Genomic DNA, 23,122 nt, shown 5'->3' on the forward strand with positions numbered 1-23,122 from the left:
AGTAGGTATCAGTTAGTTTTTTCAATAAATGTGAGAATATAGAATTCCACATATGTGCGTTACAGTATTAGATCAATGTAAAATATTGAAGAATAGATCTGATGTCCTTTTATATTACCACTATTTCCCTCCAGGGAATAAAGGTTTAATAAAGGTTTATCTTAAATGGTGATAAAAAGAAACAATGTTACCCTGGCAACCATGATCCTGTCTCTCTCTATTTTTCTGGCTCACTCTCTATCTGTGTGTCTGTACAATCAAAGTCTATATGGATTAAATAAGTATCCTTTGAAGCTTTTCTTGAGGCCATTTCTAAAGTTTCTCCCTCACTTCTCATTCTCATATACAGTACTCAACACCCACTGAACCTAGCTCTCAATTACGCTGTTGATATCACCCATTCACAACTACAAGTTTTTAACCTTCATTCTCCCACATATATGACTATAAGACTTTTTTTTCTGCTTATTTTTCGTCGATACCAAGAATATTTTTGTAGCTTTGTAGCTGTGTCCCCATTGTGAGGTAATTTAGAAAGTATGGCTGATACAAAGGGAGAGAAACCGTTTCAGAACCACAGATTGTAATCGGCTTGTGTGGGTTTCAGGTGGTTGTGTCCTGAAGAATCAGTCAGGCCAGACTCTGGAGTACTGTGCTGATCTGCTGGGTCTGGACCAGGATGATTTACGTGTCAGCCTCACAACCAGGGTCATGCTCACTACAGCAGGGGGCGCCAAAGGAACAGTTATCAAGTAAGGACAACAGCACTCTTGAAAGCACTTCAAAGACCTGTGACTTTTTTGCAACTTTTTTATTTTTTTTTGAGAAAGAGTTATCCTCGTAGTTCCTTCAGAAGTCACTGTCACAGTGAATGACAACTGAACTCTGTGTGAAGGCAGTGAATCCATGATAGTTCTGGAAATAGCTCATAATCCTAGACAGATTAACCAACTAGAATTTAATCAACATGGGCAGTGGCAAGGCAGTTGCTGCTGTACTGATTGGTACTATCCTGCAGTATTAAGTGAAGTATTAAGGCGTTCTTTATTTTGCAAGTCGATGTGATTAAATCTTGTTACTGAATCAAGCCTTTTATTTTAAGTGATCTGTGTCTCTGTCTAAATCACTCACAGCAAACTCCAGACACATAACACAAATGTAGAGGGAGGGTGTAGTGACTTATTGCAGGTTAAGAAGAGAATGTGGTGCAGTATTATTGGCACTGCTCCTCTGTACTTTGGTGATGATGTGGTGTTTAAGTGATGGGGCCAGGTTTGATAGATGAATATTTCAGGAGGGCCAGATGCTGGCCTGGCCTGGAAGTGTTTTCCCCACATAAATAATGCAGCCTGTATCTGAGGAGGCAAGGGAGCATGGCCGCAGTACAGTAAAGGCTTGGTGTTTTGGGAGCAGGTGGAGCGAAAGGGGCCCTGCTTTGTCATCAAGCCCCAGACATATCCACCCTACCCCAAGCAGGTTGAAGTTTACAGGGAGGGATGGTGGATGTGATGGTATCAGGCAGTCTCTTACTAATGTGCATATTAAACATTGCAATGGGTGAAAATGCCAGTCATGGTGAAAAGTTTGCCTATTCTCTGGCTGAATAGGGTACCTTAGCTTTGGCATAGATAGATTATTCTTCTTTGTAATGGATACGTTTTTTTTTTTATTATGAGGACTGGGTAGGTTGAATATCAAAAGAAAAAGTGGGTAATGATCTATCATAACAAGGGATAGACCTTTTCATTTAAAATTCCCCTTCTTCCCAGCTGGGACAGGTGAGTTGAACTCTGGGCCACTATGGAGCTGCACTTTGTCCATACAGTCAACCCCTCTGTAATAATTTAAAAATAAATTGTGTTAAAGCGCCATTAGAGAGTCAAGTAGAGTTCAAGGTTCATATTTTAGTTTTAATACCTCATCTTTGGCTCAGAAACCCTCTTTTTAAAACGATTGCCTTACTTGACTATAGAGATCAAAAGGGGATCTATGCGGCAAAAAAGTGTCATGTCAACACAGTTAAAGTTTTGCTGCCACATGAAAATTGGGTTGATTAGGGGGAAAAAATAAAAGCGAGAGGTTTAATAAGAGACTCGCACGTCCCAGTTTCAGACTGTCTCTGTCTCTCACTGCCCCACTTTGTGTGTCCCTGCAGGGTGCCTCTAAAGGTGGAACAAGCAAACAATGCCCGCGATGCCCTGGCCAAGGCAGTGTACAGCCGCCTCTTCGACCATGTTGTTAAACGAGTAAACCAGTGTTTCCCCTTCAAGACTTCCTCCAACTTCATCGGGGTGTTGGACATCGCTGGGTTTGGTAATAGAATGCAGTTCAATGAAATGTGGAAGTTTCAATGAAACTTAATACATACAACGATTTAGCCTAACATGACTGATAACATAGCAAAATAAATATAGATAAAAGCATAGACAAACTGAAAATATGGGTTTCTGCAAATTCACAGACTGACTGCATTTTGCTAATTTTGTCATTGATTTGTTTAGAATTCAGTCCACTAGAGAGACCCTTGTCTGTGCAGCATGTTTCTTAATATGAGTACCCTAATGCATACACACCCACTTCATTAACAGGGCTCTTGCTTGAGAATTAATTTCCTCCGACTGCATAATTAACACAGGCTTCGCAAAGATGTTCATTTTGGAAAATTAATTGAAATATATGATTTTTTTTCTGTGTCTTCTGTTGTTTTCCCTTCTCTTAGAGTATTTTGAACACAACAGCTTTGAGCAGTTCTGTATCAATTACTGCAATGAGAAACTGCAGCAGTTCTTCAACGAGCGTATTCTGAAAGAGGTGGGTAAGCAACGTGTAGACCAACGTGATTTGGTGTGGTTTACTTCTTTACCTTGGGAAACCTGCCATGTCATGTCACTCACGAACCAAACTCACTGACCCTTTCCCCAAGCCAGGAGGAAATGGTTGGCACCCTAAGCTTCTTCTGTCTTTCTCGGCTCTGTTTTCTCACTTATATTTTCCCTCCGTGTCTCCTGCCCTCTCTCATTAGAATGCTAATTTCTCAGGGGACGTGATGAGGCGTGTTTCTCTCCTGTGATCTCTTAATTCTATTCTCTTCCAAAGTCTCTAATTAAGGCGCCACAATTCTGGTTTAAGCCTCTTTTTCATTATCTAAATAATGTATTGTTGTTGGTTTGCTGTTTTTTGTTGCTTTTCGAGGTGGATGATGTTCTGAAACCAGAAATAATGTAATTATATATCAAAACATTTTTTTTTTTTTTTTTTTTTTTTTTTTTTACAGTTTTTAGTTTAGATTTTTGACGTTTGGCCTTGTCTGTGCAGGAGCAAGAGCTGTATCAAAGGGAAGGCCTGGGAGTGAATGAGGTGTATTATGTTGACAACCAGGACTGCATAGGTAAGATGGATGTTAACTTCACTCTAGGCAACCTGTTGATCCTCAAACTCTGCAGCTTTAACATTTCACTACTTCTCAAAAGTTTACTATTTACCTGAAAAATGTTACTGTTGAAAATAAAAATCTATCTCAGCCATGGATACTACAAAATAAAAGTAAAAAAACATAATGAAGGACTGATAAGATGATAAGATGTCTGACATGAGCTGGCTTGGGACTGGTGCTGGTGTAGGAATGTGTGTATTATTATCTACTTGGGTGATCTTCGGAAGTGAAAAACAGGACCATCGATTGACACTCAGGGACATGATGAAGTGTGGCCTTTGAGGGCATGTGCTGCAAAACACAAAATGCGTCTGTCTGCTTAGCCCCACACATCATAAAGTGTACTGAGGTTGGTTAAAGTGTAACAGCTCACCCACATGGCATTTATTTGGGCTATTCCTTGTGCTGTGGGCTACACGTCAGAGCAGCAAAAATACACCTGTCGAGAACAAAAATCCCGACTTCTCATTATCCAAGGAGATTGCATATCCATGTGTCTGAATGCAGCAAGCATGATGAGTAGTTGTGGGTTTTATGGCTTCTTTTGTGCAACGGGAAGCCGACAAAATTACACCCCCTTGTTTTTGTTGTGTCTGTTCTCGAATTAATCCCCCTAGTCAGTATATCAAGGTAAAGCAGTTTGATTTGTATTTCAAAGGCTGTGATTATTCAGGTCGAGGTTAACTGACAGCTGCAAATAACATTTATGACTTGCAAATGACCGTTTGCATTAGCCATTAATTCATTCATCAATCTTCACGATTTATGCACAGGTGCTTGTTCATGCAAATTTTTTTCTGAGGTCCTTGGCTATTAGATTATATTCCAAACAGCTTGTTGCATGAATAATTCAGATATACGGCTATATGAGCATCCTGATGAACATGTTTTGTGCCTTGAATATTCACATCGAGGAACAGTAAACAGTTGAAATTTCAAATAATTGGCATTCTCATAAACTAAATGTTTAGTGCTTTTATAACTTCTGTATAATAATGGCCACTGCTTCCCAACTCACCCCGCTAAATACTCTAATACGAATTTGTGTGTTGTGTTTTTGTCCTTAAAAAAGTTTGTAAATATTTGATGCTTGGAAATATTGCCAGTTTGGACATGTTAAGGTTTTGTCAACTAACATGTAGTATCTTAGGCATTCATTTTCATACTGGTGCTTCCCTGCACATTGTAGAGATGGACTAAAACATGAATCATAATAATCCAATAGACATCAAGGAAGAAGCCAAGGCACTCTTCTTTTACGAAAAATATGTATAAAATGTCTTTAATGCATCTGGCACATTCTAAATAGAATAAGATAAAAACAACTTCCTGAAGAAGGCTGGACGCCGAAACACATTCTATTTAGAAAGTGCCAGATGCATTAAAGGCATTTTATATATATTTTTCGTAAAAGATGAGTGCCTTAGCTTCTTTCTTGATGTCTATTGGATTTGTCTATGCCCCCTACTAAAGAGCACCGCCTTTTTATCACTAATATAAGTTCCAAGAAGCTCTCCAATCTCTTCCGTTCTTCATGAATCATAAAAATGTTGCTGATACACATATAATTGTTGTTTCCAGACCTAGTGGAAGCAAAGCTGGTGGGAATTCTGGACATTTTGGATGAAGAGAACCGTCTCCCTCAGCCCAGCGACCAACACTTTGCACTGGCTGTTCACAGCAAGCATAAAGACCACTTCAGATTGACGGTCAGACCTCTTGGCTGTGCTCTCTGTCCCTCTCTCCCCCCCTCTCTTGCCTTCCTATTCTCTCTCTCCTTTTGTCTTTGCTTTCTCTCCAGTATGCTGCTTTTATTCTCTTTCTTTGTCCACAAGTTCTTTTGTGAGACCAGGCAGCGGTGTAACTGCACATTGGTTTTGTCATTGTGATCATTTCTACTCTGCCTGTTTGTAACTGCAGTTTTGTGAATGACGCACAGTCCTGATCCCTCCCTTTGTCTCTGTCGTTGTCCCTTTTGTCCGACACTCTCGCCCTGTATCTCTGCAAGCATGAAATCCTTTTAGAAATGTAGCCTTGACACTAATTCAAGTTTAAGATTAGAGTTGGCTTGCTGCAGCCACACTCTACTGCAGGGAGAGTTATTACTCAAATAAAGACTATTCTATACATTTAATAGAGTGAAAGACATTAATCATAATCTAAAGTGCTTGAAAATGCTGTGAGCTAAAAATTCAGCTATACAGTTTTTACACTAAGAATAATTTATTATGCTTCGTCTCACTGATGAAGCAAATGGAGTTTAAAAATGCTGGAGTTCTGGGTTCATTAACAATACAAGATATGATAATAGAGTTTGTGAGAATATGTATTCCATAATTTCATACTTTTTTGATGGATTTCACTGCACTGCAAAAGTTTCATTCTTCAAACCAGCCTTCCTCACTCTTCCTCACACTTGTGGTGCTGCCGTAGAGGTGGTGATGGACAGGATTAGAGTAAAGTCCATTTATATGTGTTTTAGCTCTGTCATTAAATACGATTAGCTTTCTTCCTCTCCTGCTTAGGTTCCCAGGAAGTCAAAGTTGACCATTCACAGGAATCTCCGGGATGACGAGGGCTTTATCGTCAGGCACTTTGCTGGAGCAGTTTGCTATGAAACGGTAATTAACTCAGATCTGTGGGGCTAGGTGGTATTCTCAAAATCCAGTATTCTAGTAGAATATTCTTTTTTTACCAAACAACTCTATTTATAATGTGTCCTACATAGTTACCCCTTACCCAAGATAGTGGCGTTACTATAAAGCTAACTAAAACTCAACAGTCAATAAACAAAGCAAATTAGATTTGATCAGGTAATACACTAATTGTTCCAGCTCGAACACTTTTGTTGCCCTGGTACAAATGTCACAATACATCTCTTACACTTTTAAATAACTTGACCAAATCAAGTTATTGATGATGATGTCTGTTGTATGCTGTAGGGATTAAGGCATTCTTGGCATTCATTTGTTTTTCGCATTTTGTACATCTATATAAAAGTCTGCCACTACACAAAGGTATGCATTTGCGTTTGTGTGTCCACAGACTCGGTTTGTTGAAAAGAATAACGATGCCCTCCACATGTCCCTGGAGGGCTTAGTGTCCGAATCGAAAGACAAATTTGTTCGAGAGCTGTTTGAGAACTCAATCACCAACAAGGACTCCAAGCAAAAGGCGGGCAAACTCGGCTTCATCAGCGTTGGCAACAAGTTCAAGGTCAGAGTTATTGTTAAACTTTTGTCATTTTCGGATTGTTAGACAAAGTCCTTAACATAACTGCAATTGAATAATACTAATTGTTAGTTTATGACAACACCTTTCAATTTCACTACCACAAATAATAATAAGCAAATACAATTTTATTTTGTTTCGTGGGGGTGGCTGTGGCTCAGTGGTAGAGCGGTTGCCTGCCAATCGGAAGGTTGGTGGTTCGATCCTTGGCCCTGCAGTCCTGTGTCAAAGTGTCCTTGGACAAGACACTGAACCCTGAGTTGCCCCCGAATGTGTGTGAATGATTATCTGATGAGCAGGTGGGACCTTGTACGGCAGCCTCGGCCACAGTGTATGAATGTGTCTGAATGGTGAATGGTTCCTTTACAATGTTAAAGTGCTTTGAGTAGTCGTTGTGACTAGAAAAGCACTATATAAGAACAGTCCATTTACATTTACATACTACTCATTAATCCACTGAATTTCAACACTAAGTTGCGACAACTTTTTGTTATTGTAAATTTGAATGTCTTTCATTGTCAAAGACATGGAAATTATATTTCCAATAGCTTGGAAAAGCTTGTAGATTCTAGCGGACGCTTTGGACAAAAGCTGTAGTGTTTTTACCACACCTGCTCTTTTCTTTACGGCGCTTTATTGCCCACTGTATTACTGAGTTAGTGTTACCGGGAAGTCATATAGATGCGATGAATGTTTTGCTCAGACAGAAAATCATTCATTTACAATGAGAGAATACATTACAGATGCATCGTTGCATTTCAAGTGTTGCATACGGTAACTTAGCCTGGATGTATCGTGAGCTAAACTGGGTAACAATATCACTGTCACTGTGTCACGAGCAAAGGATTAAGCGTTGATTTTAGCAAACAACGTAATAATAACTTGGATTTATTTAGTGCATTTCATGAAACCCAAGGACGCTTTACACAAGTACAGGGGGGCAAAGGAAAAGAAAATATTAGGCCAACAAAAAACGGACTAAAAGGAATAACACGTCTGTGCTAAATGGAAGGGGGACGTAATTTAATGTAGGCTGCTGACTTACAACCACATCGCGCAATCTTAAGTTATTTTATGAATGAAATAGACATATTACATACCTGAGGGCCAATTTGGGGTTTGTTTTGAATAATTTACAATCCCGTAATTGTCTCCATCTGTGGAAAGCCAGACCGAGATTCACTCGGTTTCGCACGTCGTCTTTCACTTACCCTTTTAGCTTTTAGTTCTTCTTCGTTTATTTCCTTTTTTTCTGTGATGGCCCTACCCCAGTATCAGCCATAACTACACCAGATAACTCCTAAAATAAAATTAAAATACAATTAGGCCTGTATAAATCTCCTGCTACCTTTTACCCACTGACTCACTAACACAGGCTTTTCCTTTGTTTCGCCAAAATCTGTGAACTGTCAGAATGTGTGCTCTGTAGCCCCGTCTACCTGTCGTAAATCATTCTGTTACTTTGCGGGAAAAATCAGAAAAGGCATTAATAAAAACTATATAAAAATAGCGTTAGACTTGTTTGCTGTTACAGGTAATTTATGATCATCAGATGAAAAATTATTCAAAAACAATGTAAAAGTTACATATAGTCACTTTAATTGTATACACTTTTGTAGGTTTTGCCCAACTGTTTAGTACGTAGTCCAAATTAAAGATGAAAAACATAAAAACTATTGATTGGTTGTCAAGGAATTTTGCAAAATTACCTAGATGTACTATTTGAAATACACAAATGTTCTGCTTAACGGTTCTGTTTACCGATTTCAAAGTGTAAAATTTAGTAAGATAGTTCACAATACTCCTTTATCTTTTAGCTTCTTTTCAGACTTTTCTAACTCTAATCTCCAGACCTTCACCTTTCTTTTCATCCCTCTTTCTTCTCCCTTCAGTGTTCCCCTCTTTTAGATTTCCATTAGTATCTTACCTCTTTCCTCAGAGAAAACCTTCTTTGGTGAATAAAGCTGGATAAAGTCAGCTTGAGGTATGAAAGAAAGGAGTTGGAAAACAGGGGAAGTGAAAATAAAATAAGAGAAACAAAGAATGAAAAATTCTGGGTTTCACACACAAGTGTGTTGAGCAAGCCAAAAAAATCCACAACTTTTAGCTGTATGTCTTATAGTTCAGCAGCAACCAAAAAAAATCCAACTCCAGCCTCAGATTTGAGATTTCTTTATGAATGATGTAGCTTTTTTTGCTTTCATCACTAATGCACAAATATGATGCATGCGTTTCAAAAAGCCTCAAATAGCTAGAATGTGTTAAATAGAGAGGAAATGTTGGACTAGTTGTCATTTTCTACAGTTGGAAACATGTTAAGATAAATATAATCTGTTAAAATTCTGTTAAAAGTGATGTAAAACATACATTTTAAGATCTTGAATGAAATTCACTTAAACACAGAGTGGAAAGTTTTCAGTCTTATTAGATCTCAGTGCTATATTCAACACGGTTGACCACAACATATTACTTGACAGACTTAGAAACTTGGTGGGACTTTGTGGCACAGTGCTAATTTGGTTTGGATCCTATTTGAAGGGTATAGAGGGACTATGTTGTGTTGATTGGTAATTACATATCTGAGCGTACAAAAATTATGTGGAGTCCCCCAAGGCTCTATTCTCAGGCCTCTCTGCATGCACCCACGAGTGAAAGTCATAGAAAACAACAAAATACCTTCCCATAATTATGCAGACGACACAGATTTATGCAACGATATCACCAGGTGATTGAGTAGGTGCATTGAACAAATTAATGAAATCTGATTTTGATCTTCTATTTTACTTTGTTTTAATCCTTTTAAATCCTATGTACTGTCTTTTTATATTATTTTTCAAATTACCCTGTGTCTCTTGTATATCTTGTCTTAATGCCTTTTATGTTTTATGGAAAGCACTTAAAATGTCCTTGCTGTTGAAAGGTGCTATACAGATAAATTTGCTTTGCCTTTAACTCTGGTTGCTCCCTTCCTTACCTGTGGCAATGATGTGTGTCACTACAACCTAATTGGAAATGTCTGTCTGGGCTACCTTTATCACAAACATTAAAAATAAATCACGAAACATTTCTTTTTGGTCTGCTTGCACACACAGACCCAGCTGAACCTGCTGCTGGAAAAACTTCGCAGTACTGTGAGTAATATGTCACCTTCATTGTATATTTTACAGAAAAGGTTTTTGCTTGTCTGCTCAGAATCAATAAGTAATTATTAATCTTTGTGTGTATAGGGCTCAAGTTTCATCCGCTGTGTAAAACCCAACCTGAAGATGGTCAGCCACAAGTTTGAAGGAGCTCTGATTCTCTCACAGTTGCAGTGCTCAGGTGGGACCAAACATTTACAGAATGTGCTGTATGGTTTTGAAAAAGTTGTCATATTTACAACTTATCATTTTAAGGATGAGTAAATATACAAAAGATTACTAAGGATATCTTTACCCAGTTTATGTAATACAGGAGATGCACGACCATAGTGAAACATCATGATATAACAACATGATAAGATCATGATATGAATATGACATACCCAATAACCTTGAATAACTCGAATTTGACCTAAATATTGGACCTTTCTCCAAAAAGGAAAGGCTCCGGGTTTAAGGAATGCAGGATATATAAATTTACATTTCTTCCTACTGCTTTCCGCAAACGTTGAATTATATTAAACAGTTGTGACTGGAAAAACCTTTGGTAACATTTGACTTATACTATATTTCAGTGCAGGGCATACTGCACTGTACACTGTCATCTTGTTTTGGACGGTTTCCTTGTCACATTATGTAATTTTGACCTTTTTGTAAATGTTGCGTCTTCACTTGAGGCCATGGACCATGATGGCAGTGGAAATCTGTTATTTGCTTCATGTTGCTTAAAAAAACATAAAACAGTGCTAAATTACGTATTTTTACATCATAGTAGCATACTGCTACTGTAATTGATGCCGAAGTTAATATGATCCTGCAACAGCCTCTGTGATTGTGATTACAATAAAGTAACACTGTTCTTTCATGCAGTGCAACTATTCTCACTTGCACGCACACACAAACACACACACACACACACACACATACACACACACACAGACATTGATAAAGTACTTGTTAGGGATAAAACAGAGTAGTGTATGCTGTATGTAAACTAACAGATTTCAGCTTGCTTAGTAGATTGTCAGTAATGTACATTTTACGGTGTACTATAATTCTGCAGGCAATGCTGTTTCACTTCAAAAGACCTTTTTTTTCTTTGGTTGTGTTTTTTTCTTGATTAGGAATGGTGTCGGTGTTGGACCTGATGCAGGGGGGTTTCCCCTCCAGAGCCCCCTTCCACGAGCTCTACAACATGTATAAACAGTATATGCCTGAGAAGCTCACACGCCTGAATCCACGACTCTTCTGCAAGGTGGGATTACATACGTTGAATAGTTTTCTCCTTCACGGGAGAACAGCAAAGTTGGTTTACTGTAAGATAATTATTGTTATCTGTTTAAAATAAAGTTTTGTAAAAAAAAAAAAAAAAAGCCTATAGCAACATGGGAAATGATTAACAAACATATATTTGGTAAGAATGTAGTTCCCTACGTTCTTACCAAATATATTATATAATAATATATATATATAGTTAATAATATAGTTGCTGTGCCACTGAATGGGAATTTTTCTCTGTAGGCTTTGTTCAAAGCTCTGGGACTAAACGACAATGACTTCAAGTTTGGATTGACCAGAGTGTTCTTCCGCCCTGGAAAGGTACAGAGAAGTCAACAGAATTGATTGTGCATTAATGTTGCAGCTCATTATGCAGAACTCTACAAATAGGCCTACATCTTAAACTTCAAGGATCATAGCTTAATTTGTGTGTTTGTGTACCTGCATCAGTTTGCTGAGTTTGACCAGATCATGAAGTCTGATCCAGAACACCTCGCAGAGCTGCTGAAGAAAGTCAACCAGTGGTTGTTGTGCAGCTGCTGGAAGAAGGTCCAGTGGTGCAGCCTGTCTGTCATCAAACGTGGGTTGAATCCACTGAACAACAGAGCTTGTGATGTGTAACTCAAGCAGCCTCAATATAAGTATCTGCAGTGTGGCTTAGGAATGATTTTGATTGTCATGAATTTCTGTTTTGACATTTCTCTTATGGTTGGTCTATGGTCTAACTTTGGTGTCCAGATCACGCTTGGTCTAGACATTGAAAAAAATATGTAATCGTCTTTGCCTGGGTTATGTCTTTTTCAGAGACACTTATTATAAAGTCATGAAACTTCCATTTCTTAGCACTTAGGCAATGTAGATCATGCATATGCTGCTTGGCCTGAGTAAGTCCTTTCTAGAGAGGTGATACTGGTCAAAACATATTGGAGCCACATCACATGAGACTTCTACACAAAACTGCAAATTAATAATAATAATAATAATAATAATAATAATAATAATAATAATAATAATAATAATAATAATAAAAGAATAATTGAAGAAAGGCAGTAGCACAAGTTATTTTGTTAATTAAGCCATTTCCCTTTCTAGTGGATGATCATGTATGAGATGCTTTGTCATTTCCTAACAGGTTATTATATAGCTCTGATAACTATACTAAAGCCTTGAGCAATATGGAATAGTACTCTAAAAGCAGTTCTTGTAGCATTACACTCTGTTTCAAGTTATTGATTTCCAGCCTTTAATAAAGTGCCGGCTGGCTTCTGCTTATTTGTGTAAAAGCATCAAATTAAATTGCATTAGAGTTATAACAGAACACTGCCGCTGCTTGACCACACATTTCTTTCATAAATGACCGGAGGAAATTTATGTCCCTGGTGCTGGTCATTTATTTCCTTCAACACCTTACCTTATTATCACAGTTGTGTGTGTGTGTGTGTGTGTGTGTGTGTGTGTGTGTGTGTGTGTGTGTGTGTGTGTGTGTGTGTGTGTGTGTGTGTGTGTGAAGAAAGAAAGAGCATGCATAGTGGTCGTACGATATTCTGCACTACTTGTTTTTGTGCCTGATGATTGATATTACTCATTATAGCAGTTTATACATAGCTGTAACATAATTAGCTAGAGCATAATTTAAGCTTTAACTTTTCAGTTGCATTTTTCTCATACCTGTCTGATATTTATCTTTTGATATAAAGTTTGTTTGTATAATGTCTAAGGGCTTTGCTGTACTATTTCCATGGTATACCTTTGTTTTTTGTAGATCAGCATATTCATACACTGAAGAAGTATGTCAATTATGTAAGAGTTGGGAACGGCAGTGATTTCAAATCTAGAAGTTGTGCAGATGCATATTTGTGTCTCATTTAAGTATTTCCCTGGATTTTTTGAGGCTTTTATTAGAGAGACATAGTAAAGAGATGACAGACCACCACTAGTATTTTTATACATCTTTGTTTGAATCCTCTTCCTTTTTTCTCCCCATCTTCAACAGTTCGGAACAAGATGAGTTACAGAGCTCTGGCCTGCATTAAGATACAGAAGACTGTCCGCATGTGGTTGTGTAAGAAAAAGCATAAGCCACGGTGAGTCTCCTGTTGGTTCTTGTGCCCAGCACACACACATTGCATTTGTCTTTCTGTTTGTCCATTTCCTATGCTTTTATCTTTTTATTTAAACTGATTCATGCTTGGTGGGTTTTGATGGCTTTCCCATATTGTGCATTTAGGAGTTCAAATTAATCTAGAAAGTCATCTGTGGAGAAATGGTGTCTTACTGCACTGCTTTGGGAAATACTGTATGTCTTGCTGTATTGGGTTGCATTTGAAAAAATTGCTCTTGTGAACCCAACCATCCAGATGATGGGTTTTCAGATTCAGTTTTTGAGAATCAGATTTTGATTGTGACTGGCAGTACAGTATGTGTTAGGATGCATGAGGAAATGTTTTATACCAGGCCTCCACCCACACCTCCTTTATCCTCATTATAGTCAGGAAGTAGAGATGGGGGGTAAATTAGAACACAATCACGCTGTCTCGGAAATATAAACAACATTTTTGCCAACTGTGAGGCAAATGCACACCTCTGACCCATAATATTGGTCTGCTAGTCAAGTGTGATTTCATACTATATGATGGTTGGGGTTTGCTTGTCGTCATAAATCACATTTGATTGGAATAATTTATGTTCATGCCCCCGTGTTCAAAAGTCCTCAAAAATGTTTTAGAGGAGGGGAACAGAGAGGGATTTAAAGGTATTTATTTATATATTTTGGCGTATATTGTAAGATATAACTTAACAATTAACACAGGGACACAAGATTAAAACTATTTCACTAATGCCTCAGTTGCACTTAATCACTTTTTTAATATGTTCATCACTTCTTTTAAACAGCCTTTTGCTCTTTTTTTTAATGACATTTTCATGTGTACATTTACATTTTTCCCTTCTCTCATAGCATTGATGGCATGGTAAAGGTTCGAAACCTGAAGAAACACATGGATCGGTTCAACAAGGTGGTGAATGGGCTGAAGGAGGGCAAGCAGGAGATGGCCAAACAGGTTCAGGAGCTGGCTGTCTCCATAGACACTCTGTTAGCAAAGATAAAGGTGAGTCTGTGTTCACTTCTTTCATATAACCCAAGGTGGATTTTTGCTCTTGTGATTTTTAAAGCTGCTCATGTTAACAGTTTTTCAGGTGCTTTGAGCATGATACAGTGAGAGCGATAAAACATTTAGCTGTTCTCCTTTATATGTGTTTATCCTGGGGAAGATCTTTCAGAGCACATATGTACCTTGCTTTAGGCATGACTGCCTCAAATGTATATGATTCTCTACATTCACGCTCCCTGGCACAAGCAGTCTTCTACTGTTCTACACTATGCCCTTTCCTAAGTGTTCTGTGCCCTTTTCTCATTCTGTCTCTTTTAGAATCAATATTTTCAATCACCTCAGGATAAAAAGAAGAGCTAGGTGAAGAAGAAATCCTCTCCTCTCCAATAATATAATTTAGAGAGTCTGTTTTGCTAAATTATCAAACGTGGTTAGTGAAATCCCAGCTCTCCCTGAGCAATAAGCATCCGTCTTATTGGACCCTGTAGTTATGGCAAATCATCACAAACACATCCAGACATCTGGGCACTGACTTCCCAATAGTGTTGGTTTTCTGTATGCAATCAACAGGTATGATTAGAGTGCTCATAGGTTCCTCAAAGGTTCCCCCCTTTACCCCAATCAGCCTCACCCACTCCCCCTATCTTCTTCTGTTAGCATATTAGCTATCCCACTGTTGACACTCATGGTGTTCTGAGTGCTCAGAAATTGCTCCTGGCACGGCGTTTCAGAATGAATAATTCATGAGATGCCAGTGGCTGTCATTCAGACCTCTATACATTGGAGACAAGACCTTGTCATCTTCCCTCCCTGTGCCACTGTTAGAGACTCACTCTAATGAATCTTCACAATACGGTGACCTCTTCTCCCCCTGCTGATTGTCTGACAAGTATAGTGGGGAATTGAGCATTTTGGCTGCAGTGTGCAAGTGACAGTCACAGTGTCAGTCAGTGTCTTCCCTTGTTGCCACATGTGAAGGTTGTGCCATAGTAACGGTAGACTATATGCAGTCAGGCTATAAGTGCACTCAGTGTCACTTCTTGAAAATGTTCCCTCCCCGTGATTGAAAGTAAACAAACTGTTATTCAAACAAATTCAGAATATTTATCCTGAGGGAATCTCATCAGTTTCTATTGTTGATAAACCCATATTAGTATTATTATTATTATTAGTAGTAATGGTGTTCAAGGCAACCCATGGCTTTGAACTCCACTGAGGCGTATGACTGAGAAGAGTTGGATAAAGACATAAAAAAGTATTTCTTCATTTTGTGACCATCACCTGCCATTCTGATCTTTCTCTTGACCCCTAGGCTACAGTGATGACCTGGAAAGAGATTGACACAGAGTACCAGGGGCTGGTGAAACGCTCAGAGCAGCTGCTCTCCTCCATGCAAAAGAAGAAGCAGGAGGAAGAAGAGAGCGAGAGGCTGAAACACATTGAGGAGGAGATGGAAAAAGAGAGGAAGGCGAGGGAGAAGGAAGAGCAACGACGCAAACAGGAGGAAGACGACAGAAGACTGTAAGTGATGGCTGAGGAGGATTATCAAATGGTTGTCTGTCAGTTTTAGTGAAGATTTCTTTTCTCCAAACATTTTAGGAAATCCGAGATGGAGCTGAAGAGGAAGCAGGATGAAGAGGATAGAAAAAAGAGAGAGGAGGAAGAGAAAGTAATACAGGTGTGGACCACCCTAAAATCTTATATTTTTATATTATGGTCTTCTGTCGGTCATAAATGTAAGAAGAGGACCTAGAAAACTCCCAAATTAGATTGAATATCAAGTTGTGTGTATAATGTATATGTCTTTTTTAACTTTTTACTGTAGATTATTTATGAGTGCATGTTTATGAACTCATGGCTCCCTGCACTCTCTTCTGAGCTTTATGTTTACACCCAATGAGGTCACTGACCCCTGCAGTGACTGAGTGCTCATACACTGCCATTATAATTACATTAAAGCAAGATGGTTTCCTAGACTTAATCCTAATCCTAGACTGAGCTGGACCTTTATTGGGTCTGTTCCTACAGTATAATGTGCAGTATTGTTTGTGGACAAATTACCTCTGTCACGGAATTATTATGGTTTCTTCCCATATTTCTAGGTTAGGTTCTCGAATGTTTTCTAAACAGTCCCTGCTTTTAACAGCATACCAATAATTTAATAATAATAATTTCATGTCTCATGATGTTCATTTTCAAATACCATACTGAGCTCACAAATGAATCCCATGGCTGCTAAGAATATAGTATACAGTATATAGTGTGTGTTTTGTCTTTAATGGGCAGCAGGAAAAAAAACACACAAAACCACCGTTAAGTTTCTAATGTTTCCTCTCACTCTGCATGCTCTCCCCTCTGATGTGACACATTCATTTGGTCTCCCACGGAAACAGCTGGGTCATGACATTAGTCAGATCCCCAGTGGATTACCCGCAAAGTCTTGATTGATGATTCCACTTCCTGCCGAGTTTGTCCTAACTCAACTCCCTTTATAGCCATCCTATGTTATACCTATATTATCATGCCTTTTACTTTCATCTACACGTTGTCACTATTATCCATCTCTGCCTGTTTCACTTACAAACATTTCATTTTTCCCAGTCATTTGTGTAATTGTTATTTCCTTATATTCCATAATTGTTCTCCTCTGGTCTTATCAATACACACACCTGTTCCTCCTCCATTTTGCCATTATGTCTCACCTTTCCTAACCATCCATTCATCCATCTGTTACACGCGCATCACACCATCTGTATATCTAAAGCCCTTTTTATTCACCTAAGGCCAGTTGGACATTAGCATGCTGTCGTTATTTTTTTCTTTCTACTAGTGAGACAGTTGAGACCAGGCTGTCATAAGCCACATGTCTCAGGAGACTCTCTGCAAAGTTTGTTTATCCACTGCTCTCAGGCTCAAAGCTGCAGCAGTAAACTTTCTAAGGGTGTCTCCTGTGACTTTCATGGCATATTACTCTGTGTTCTTTGCTATTTTCTGCTGTGTCAAAGGTTAGTCTGGCACTGTATCTTGCTCACTTCAAACTTTGTATGATGATGTCTTTTAACCTAACCCTATTTATTGCACAACACTCAGTCTTTGACTCTGCAGTATTTTGTTTTTTTTAAATGGGAACCTCACTCAATTGAAGACTTCCAATGTATTCTCTCTATCATTGAAAGTAGTGTAATACATATTTGTGAACATTAACAAATTATTGAGATGTTTTTATACCTTTTTCCCCCTAGGATCCTCTTTTGAAATGTGAGTTAAGTAGTCAATACATCTCATGGGTCTTATTCTGCAAACAATGAATTTGATTTGACTTTTTTGGAAAGAGAGAGTGCCTATGGTTATTTGGGGGTTTAACATACAATCTGTGTAATAAAGCTATTTTGAGCAGCATGCAAGGCTGTCTATAAAACCTGCTTGCGCTTGCTATAAAGCAGCTCAACTTTCAAACTGAGGCCATCACAATTTCAAGTTTGGGTTCTCATGCTTCACACTGGCATGTATCACAGCTGCTGCTGGTTTGACCCCCCCTATAGTATAAATAATATATTGTTAACTGGAAAGGCATTCATATTTAAAGCTCCTCAGAGAAAAGTATCCATTGTGGACTTCATTAGTGGCGAGTATATAGGAGATGAATATATTTTAGATACACATACATATATATTCACATAGATATATTTATTGATTTGTATATAGTAATGTTTGGGCTATTAAAGATATTTCTTTTCTGTAAAGTAAAAAAAAGTTTTAATCTGGTTAAAATTTCTATAACAATGTCCCGACTGATTGTTGTTGAATGTTTGTCTGTTGTATGCCCTGTTGTGTCTATACATATGACCAGTAAAGCTTCATTAGCAGCTCTACCCTCCGGATAAATATGCCTAATCAGGCTTGGGCTCACAGCAGAGCTGTAATTGTTATGAAGGGTCTGGCACACAGTGCAGCATCAGTATTTCGACAGGATCTAGGTTTATGTAGAGTTTATAAAGTCACATTAAAAGCTGTTTGTGTATGTTTGTGTTTACAGGCGGAGTTGGAGATTCAGCTGGCTGTGGAGCGTGAGGAGCAGGTCCAGCGCAGCACCATAGTGGAGCAGGAGAGAAGAGACAGAGAGTTAGCCATGAGAATCGCTCAGAGTGAGGCAGAGCTCATCACTGAGGAGGGGCAGCTGGACGCAAGCCTGCGCAGGTATTCTATATGTGAACACAATGCAAACATTTTGCACAGTAAACAAGCAGTGTGGAAAATAATTTGAACAGTACTGTATTTCTTAACCTCAGCATGCGTGTGTAACTGCATTTTTCCCGTTGCTGTGTTTTCTCCCAGCGACGAGTCATTTTCAGAACTTCCTATCTCTTCATCCTCAGCCAGAGCCATGTAAGATATCGGCACTATAACTGCCTGTGTCCAAGTATACCTCCCACAAACAATAATCCCTCACTCCCTCACCATCTGTCTTATCCTCTAGTAGGACTAGTCATAGTCATAACTGTCTCAGCTCCCTAAAATAAATGCAGAAATAATCCAGCAATGCAAAGCCAAAAAAAAAAAATCCTTTAATTTTATGAAATCACCAGTTATATTTAGATGTCTGGTATGTGTTATTTTATGTGAATCTTATGAATCATAAGATATGCCATTTAGTGAATAATTATGTGTGATAATTATCACACAAAAATGAAGATGGCCCACCAAATCATAAATGATAGGTGCATCAGAATGTGCAGCATGTGATCTCTGATTTCTCTCTGATCTTAATTGGCTCTGCATGAGTCTGCAGTTGATAAAGCTTGTCTGTGTCCTTTGCACAAGCTCATGAGCTTGACTGTCTGTGTGCTTCCCCTGACTTATACATTGAGTTGTTGTAAATCTGTTATTCTGTTATGTCCTTTAAATACATGTATAGTTTATAACTACTTTAAACTGTATGATAATTACGTAAGACGTTTTGTTGTAGGTCTTAATTAACTCACTCGTGTGGACCTCTAGCTTAAATCTCAATAATGATATCAGTGGATTTTAATTATGACAACTGACAATATTATTTTTTTCTGACCACTGCTATGAAATATGTACAGTAAATAAGTAAATAAGTACAGTACAGTATTCATAATAGTACAAAATGGTACTTTATTTATTTACTAGTGTTGACATACTCTACTGTGTGGAAGGGAACCACAGGTAACAGGTTATGTACAGGAACACAATGCATAGTACTGTTCCCATGGTTACCTGCAGTTTAAAGTATCTTGCAAGCTAGCTGTGTTAAAAATCACTCCTTTGTTCCCTCATTCATTATTCCCTATATAGTAGACACTCAGTAGTTTACTGGATTGCAGCTCAGAGTCATTTCAAACACTGCCATTATTCTCATTTAAATACAGTATGTCATGCAGACTTCATATTCCTAAATCTCATCATAATTTGAACTCCACAGTGGAAGTGGAAGTGAATTCCCTTAACCCCACTCTGTGTTTAAAGCCAGGAGAGGTCCTCTCAAAGCCTGCATGGGTCTTATCTGCAGGTCCGGTGAGCACAGAATTACATTTGATCCAATAGTCTGTAATCTCGTCAGAGTTAGCTCGGGCATCCAGGGATCATGTTGGATGTCTCCTGCTATCCCTGTAAGTCAGCTGCCCCCTGAAAACCAAAAGGTGATCTGCTGCAAGAAAGAAGCTCCAAAGGTCACGTGTGTTACATGTGCACACCACTGAGCTTAAACACACATGGGTGCAGTAGAAGTATGCACACTTGCTGGCGTTGTAGCTAGATGACCACTTCCTTCCTTCTACATCCATTTTCTGTTCACCTACTGCCAAAAGCAAAGCCCTGGCTATCGCTTCACTCTCACTTCTTCTTTCCTGGCTGCAGCAAAAATAAAGCATCATCACCATCACACACTGGCCAGACTGGCGATGATCACGATTCATCTTTCCAGTCAATATGAATTATAAATGGTAATCTGGCTGATGATTTGTAGATCGGTAATCCTCTTCTGTGAGACATTAGCAGCTATGCCGACTGTAAATAGAGGGGGTAAATCCATCGCATTATTGAATTAGCAGCCTCAACTCAGCAGGGAAGCTGGAGACACGGCTGACACGAGCTCAGACGTGCTGCAGCATTCAAATAGCTGAAACTCTGCAGCCCCAGTTTCAATCATATATTACAGTACTGCATCATTTGCCTTTTATTTTGTAGTCATCTTTCATTCTGGTTAAAATAAGCCTGGGCAAAAACGTTCAAACTGCCAGCAGATGTAAGTTGTAACATTAGAAGAGATTTTCATCATTTTAAGTGGAGTTGAAACATTAGGTTGCAATGATACGGACAGACTCTGCTCTTCAGTTCCCCTGCTGACCGGTGTCTAATTTAATCAGCTGAGACAGTGAGGAGGGCTTGAAAGAAGTGAGGCATCTGTTTTAATTTCTTGCTGAGGGCGAAAATCCTGTTTTCCTTTTAATATTCATGTATTTTGTCTGCCATTGAAATTCCACATCCCACTACGATCCAGTCAAAATCAGTGTTGTAATGTTACGAAGTACAAATACTTTGTTACTGTACTTAAGTAGAATTTTCATGTATCTGTACTTCACTTCATTATTTATATCTCCGGAAACTTTTACTTCTACTCCACTACATTTCCTAAATGAAATGTATACTTTTATTCCACTACATTTCCCCATAGCATCTTAGTTACTCGTTACTACAAAATGTTGGTGACGTGATGCCTGTTTGTTGCCAAGCAAAAAAAAAAAAAAAAAAACATACATAGGCCAAAACTAAAGAAGAAGCACCTGCTGCAGGCTCTGCCGCCATGGTAACAGACGATGACCACACCGATGACAGTGGTGATGAAGATAACGTTACATACCTTTGGCCATAATCAAATGTTGTTTTTTTACTTTTACTTCTAATACTTAAGTACATTTAATATCAGAAAATTACTTTTGATACTTAAGTACAGTAAACATCAGATAATTTAAAGTGCTCATATTATGGTTTTTGGCTTTTTCCCTTTCCTTTATTGTGTTATATATCTTTTTTTTGCACGTTATAGGTTTACAAAGTGAAAAAGCCCAAAGTCCACCCCAAAGGGACTTACCATCTCCAACAGAAAACACTGTTCTCAAACTGCTCCAAACAGCTCTATTGTAGTCTAGCCTTTACTTCCGTGACGATCGTGCGTCACTTTGTAACATACGTTATAATGCTCACCTAGCTGCTAGCGTGGCACGCCCTCATACTCATAGCTACTGCACATGTGTGACTCCCAACAAAGATGGAATAGAAGTGAGATGCCTCACTCTGTAGCTAAAACAGAGAGCTCAACACACAGGGTGAAAAGAGGAGATGCAGCAGTGTGCAACAAAAATATGTTTTTTTTTTTTATTAAACCACATAAACCTATTCTGGTACAACCTCTAAATACAATTATGAACCTGAAATTGAGCATAATTTGAGCACTTTAAGACTTTTACTCAAGTAATATTCTAAAAAGTGACTTTAACTTCTACCAAATTTATTTTCTGGTAAGATACTTGTACTTTTACTCAAGTATTGCTTTTAAGTACTTTTACAAGACTGGTCAAAATACACGTCAAATGTTGCTCTTAGTACTGTGTTCCTGATGAGCTGTTCTGTTAGAAGCTGTCACTTCCCTGATGAAAAATAAGAAACCTAAAACGCTTAATCTCTGGTCACTCCCACCTTGTCACACTCTTACCTGTCTTCACACTCACCTTCTTTTTATATTTTTTTCTCCCTTTAACACACCCACATTCATCTGTTCCTTGCTACAGGGGTCCTCAAGTGCAGGCAACCAAAGCTGCTGCCGGTGTGAAAAAGTATGACCTCAGCAAGTGGAAGTATGCTGAGCTGCGAGATGTCATCAACACTTCCTGTGGTGAGAAATCCCGAACGAGATCAGGATGATGCCACCTTTATCAACTAAACAGAGTGTGTGTGCGCTGAACCGGGTGTTACAAACAGATCCAGGTGGAAGAGCTCTTAGTGAAATGCAACCATTTTCTTTCATTCCAAACGTATTGTACAGTTATTTAGCGCCTAGATTAAATAATTCAGCAGCATGTTTTTTCACCTAAAACGTTTTTCATCTGCACTGTTTCATTTTTTTCTCTTCATAATTTTTTTTAATAGCCAAAGTGAGTGTTAAAAAGCTGAGGCTGCAGTCTGTACAGAGTGTGAACACAAGATGTCTTGCCTAAAAAAAAAAAAAATATATCAATCTGAGGATGTTCCCTTCCCACAGCTGCTATGACTCATCAGCATGCGTTTTATTGGTAGAGAGAGAAAATTATCATTATTACTGCCCTTCCGAGTCATTCCCAGCCAACCCTCTCCTCAGTCAGCATGCAAAGCAGATGCCTTTCTGCTTTCACACTTGTCAATGCCTTTTATCGTTGCCACTTACTGTATACAGTAATCAGTGCTGGGGACAGTGGGATTCCAAGGACATCTGGCTAATTTTGATTTGGTGGTAAAACCAAAAAGCTGTGTTTGAAGTCTTACTAATTATAACTTTAGAACTGTATGCTGTGAATCTTTTCTTGTATTTCATTATTGGAAAGAAACACACAGTGTGAGCCCCTAAACTCCTCATTTTACTGTGTTATATACAGTATATAGTACAATTTTATCAAAATTAAACATGTTGTAGAACTAACCTCCAATTTAATGCTTCCCAAATGATTCCCTAAATGATTTTGGCTATGTTGCCTTCATCAGAGTGCCAGACTAGTTCAACCAGAGTCCAGCTTCATATTGTAAAATATGATATTACAAGCTTAAAATGAAAAATTCCAGAAGCCTCAAAATAAATTATGATTTGACATTTCCAGAATTGGACTTGAAAAACAAGTGACATGTAGGGAAAATTCCTTGAGACCAGTGAACGTAGG

General features: G+C 38.5%; 1 protein-coding gene across 2 annotated transcripts in view; it reads left to right on the top strand.

Annotated features, from left to right (window-relative positions):
* Positions 1–23,122, top strand: part of myo6b (myosin VIb) — a 37,885-nt gene that overhangs the window by 11,911 nt on the left and 2,852 nt on the right. For both annotated transcript variants that reach the window (XM_028565698.1, XM_028565699.1), the window contains 18 exons: positions 608–752; positions 2,156–2,313; positions 2,720–2,811; positions 3,316–3,388; positions 5,015–5,142; positions 5,959–6,054; positions 6,479–6,649; positions 9,757–9,795; positions 9,892–9,985; positions 10,929–11,059; positions 11,326–11,403; positions 11,533–11,662; positions 13,076–13,166; positions 14,039–14,189; positions 15,505–15,713; positions 15,792–15,870; positions 18,229–18,389; positions 22,004–22,107. In XM_028565698.1, coding sequence (XP_028421499.1) covers positions 608–752; positions 2,156–2,313; positions 2,720–2,811; positions 3,316–3,388; positions 5,015–5,142; positions 5,959–6,054; positions 6,479–6,649; positions 9,757–9,795; positions 9,892–9,985; positions 10,929–11,059; positions 11,326–11,403; positions 11,533–11,662; positions 13,076–13,166; positions 14,039–14,189; positions 15,505–15,713; positions 15,792–15,870; positions 18,229–18,389; positions 22,004–22,107 — 2,130 coding nt within the window. The remainder of the gene's footprint in view (positions 1–607; positions 753–2,155; positions 2,314–2,719; positions 2,812–3,315; positions 3,389–5,014; positions 5,143–5,958; positions 6,055–6,478; positions 6,650–9,756; positions 9,796–9,891; positions 9,986–10,928; positions 11,060–11,325; positions 11,404–11,532; positions 11,663–13,075; positions 13,167–14,038; positions 14,190–15,504; positions 15,714–15,791; positions 15,871–18,228; positions 18,390–22,003; positions 22,108–23,122) is intronic.

Source organism: Perca flavescens, chromosome 20 (assembly GCF_004354835.1).
Source record: "Perca flavescens isolate YP-PL-M2 chromosome 20, PFLA_1.0, whole genome shotgun sequence".
Classification (NCBI taxonomy): domain Eukaryota; kingdom Metazoa; phylum Chordata; class Actinopteri; order Perciformes; family Percidae; genus Perca; species Perca flavescens.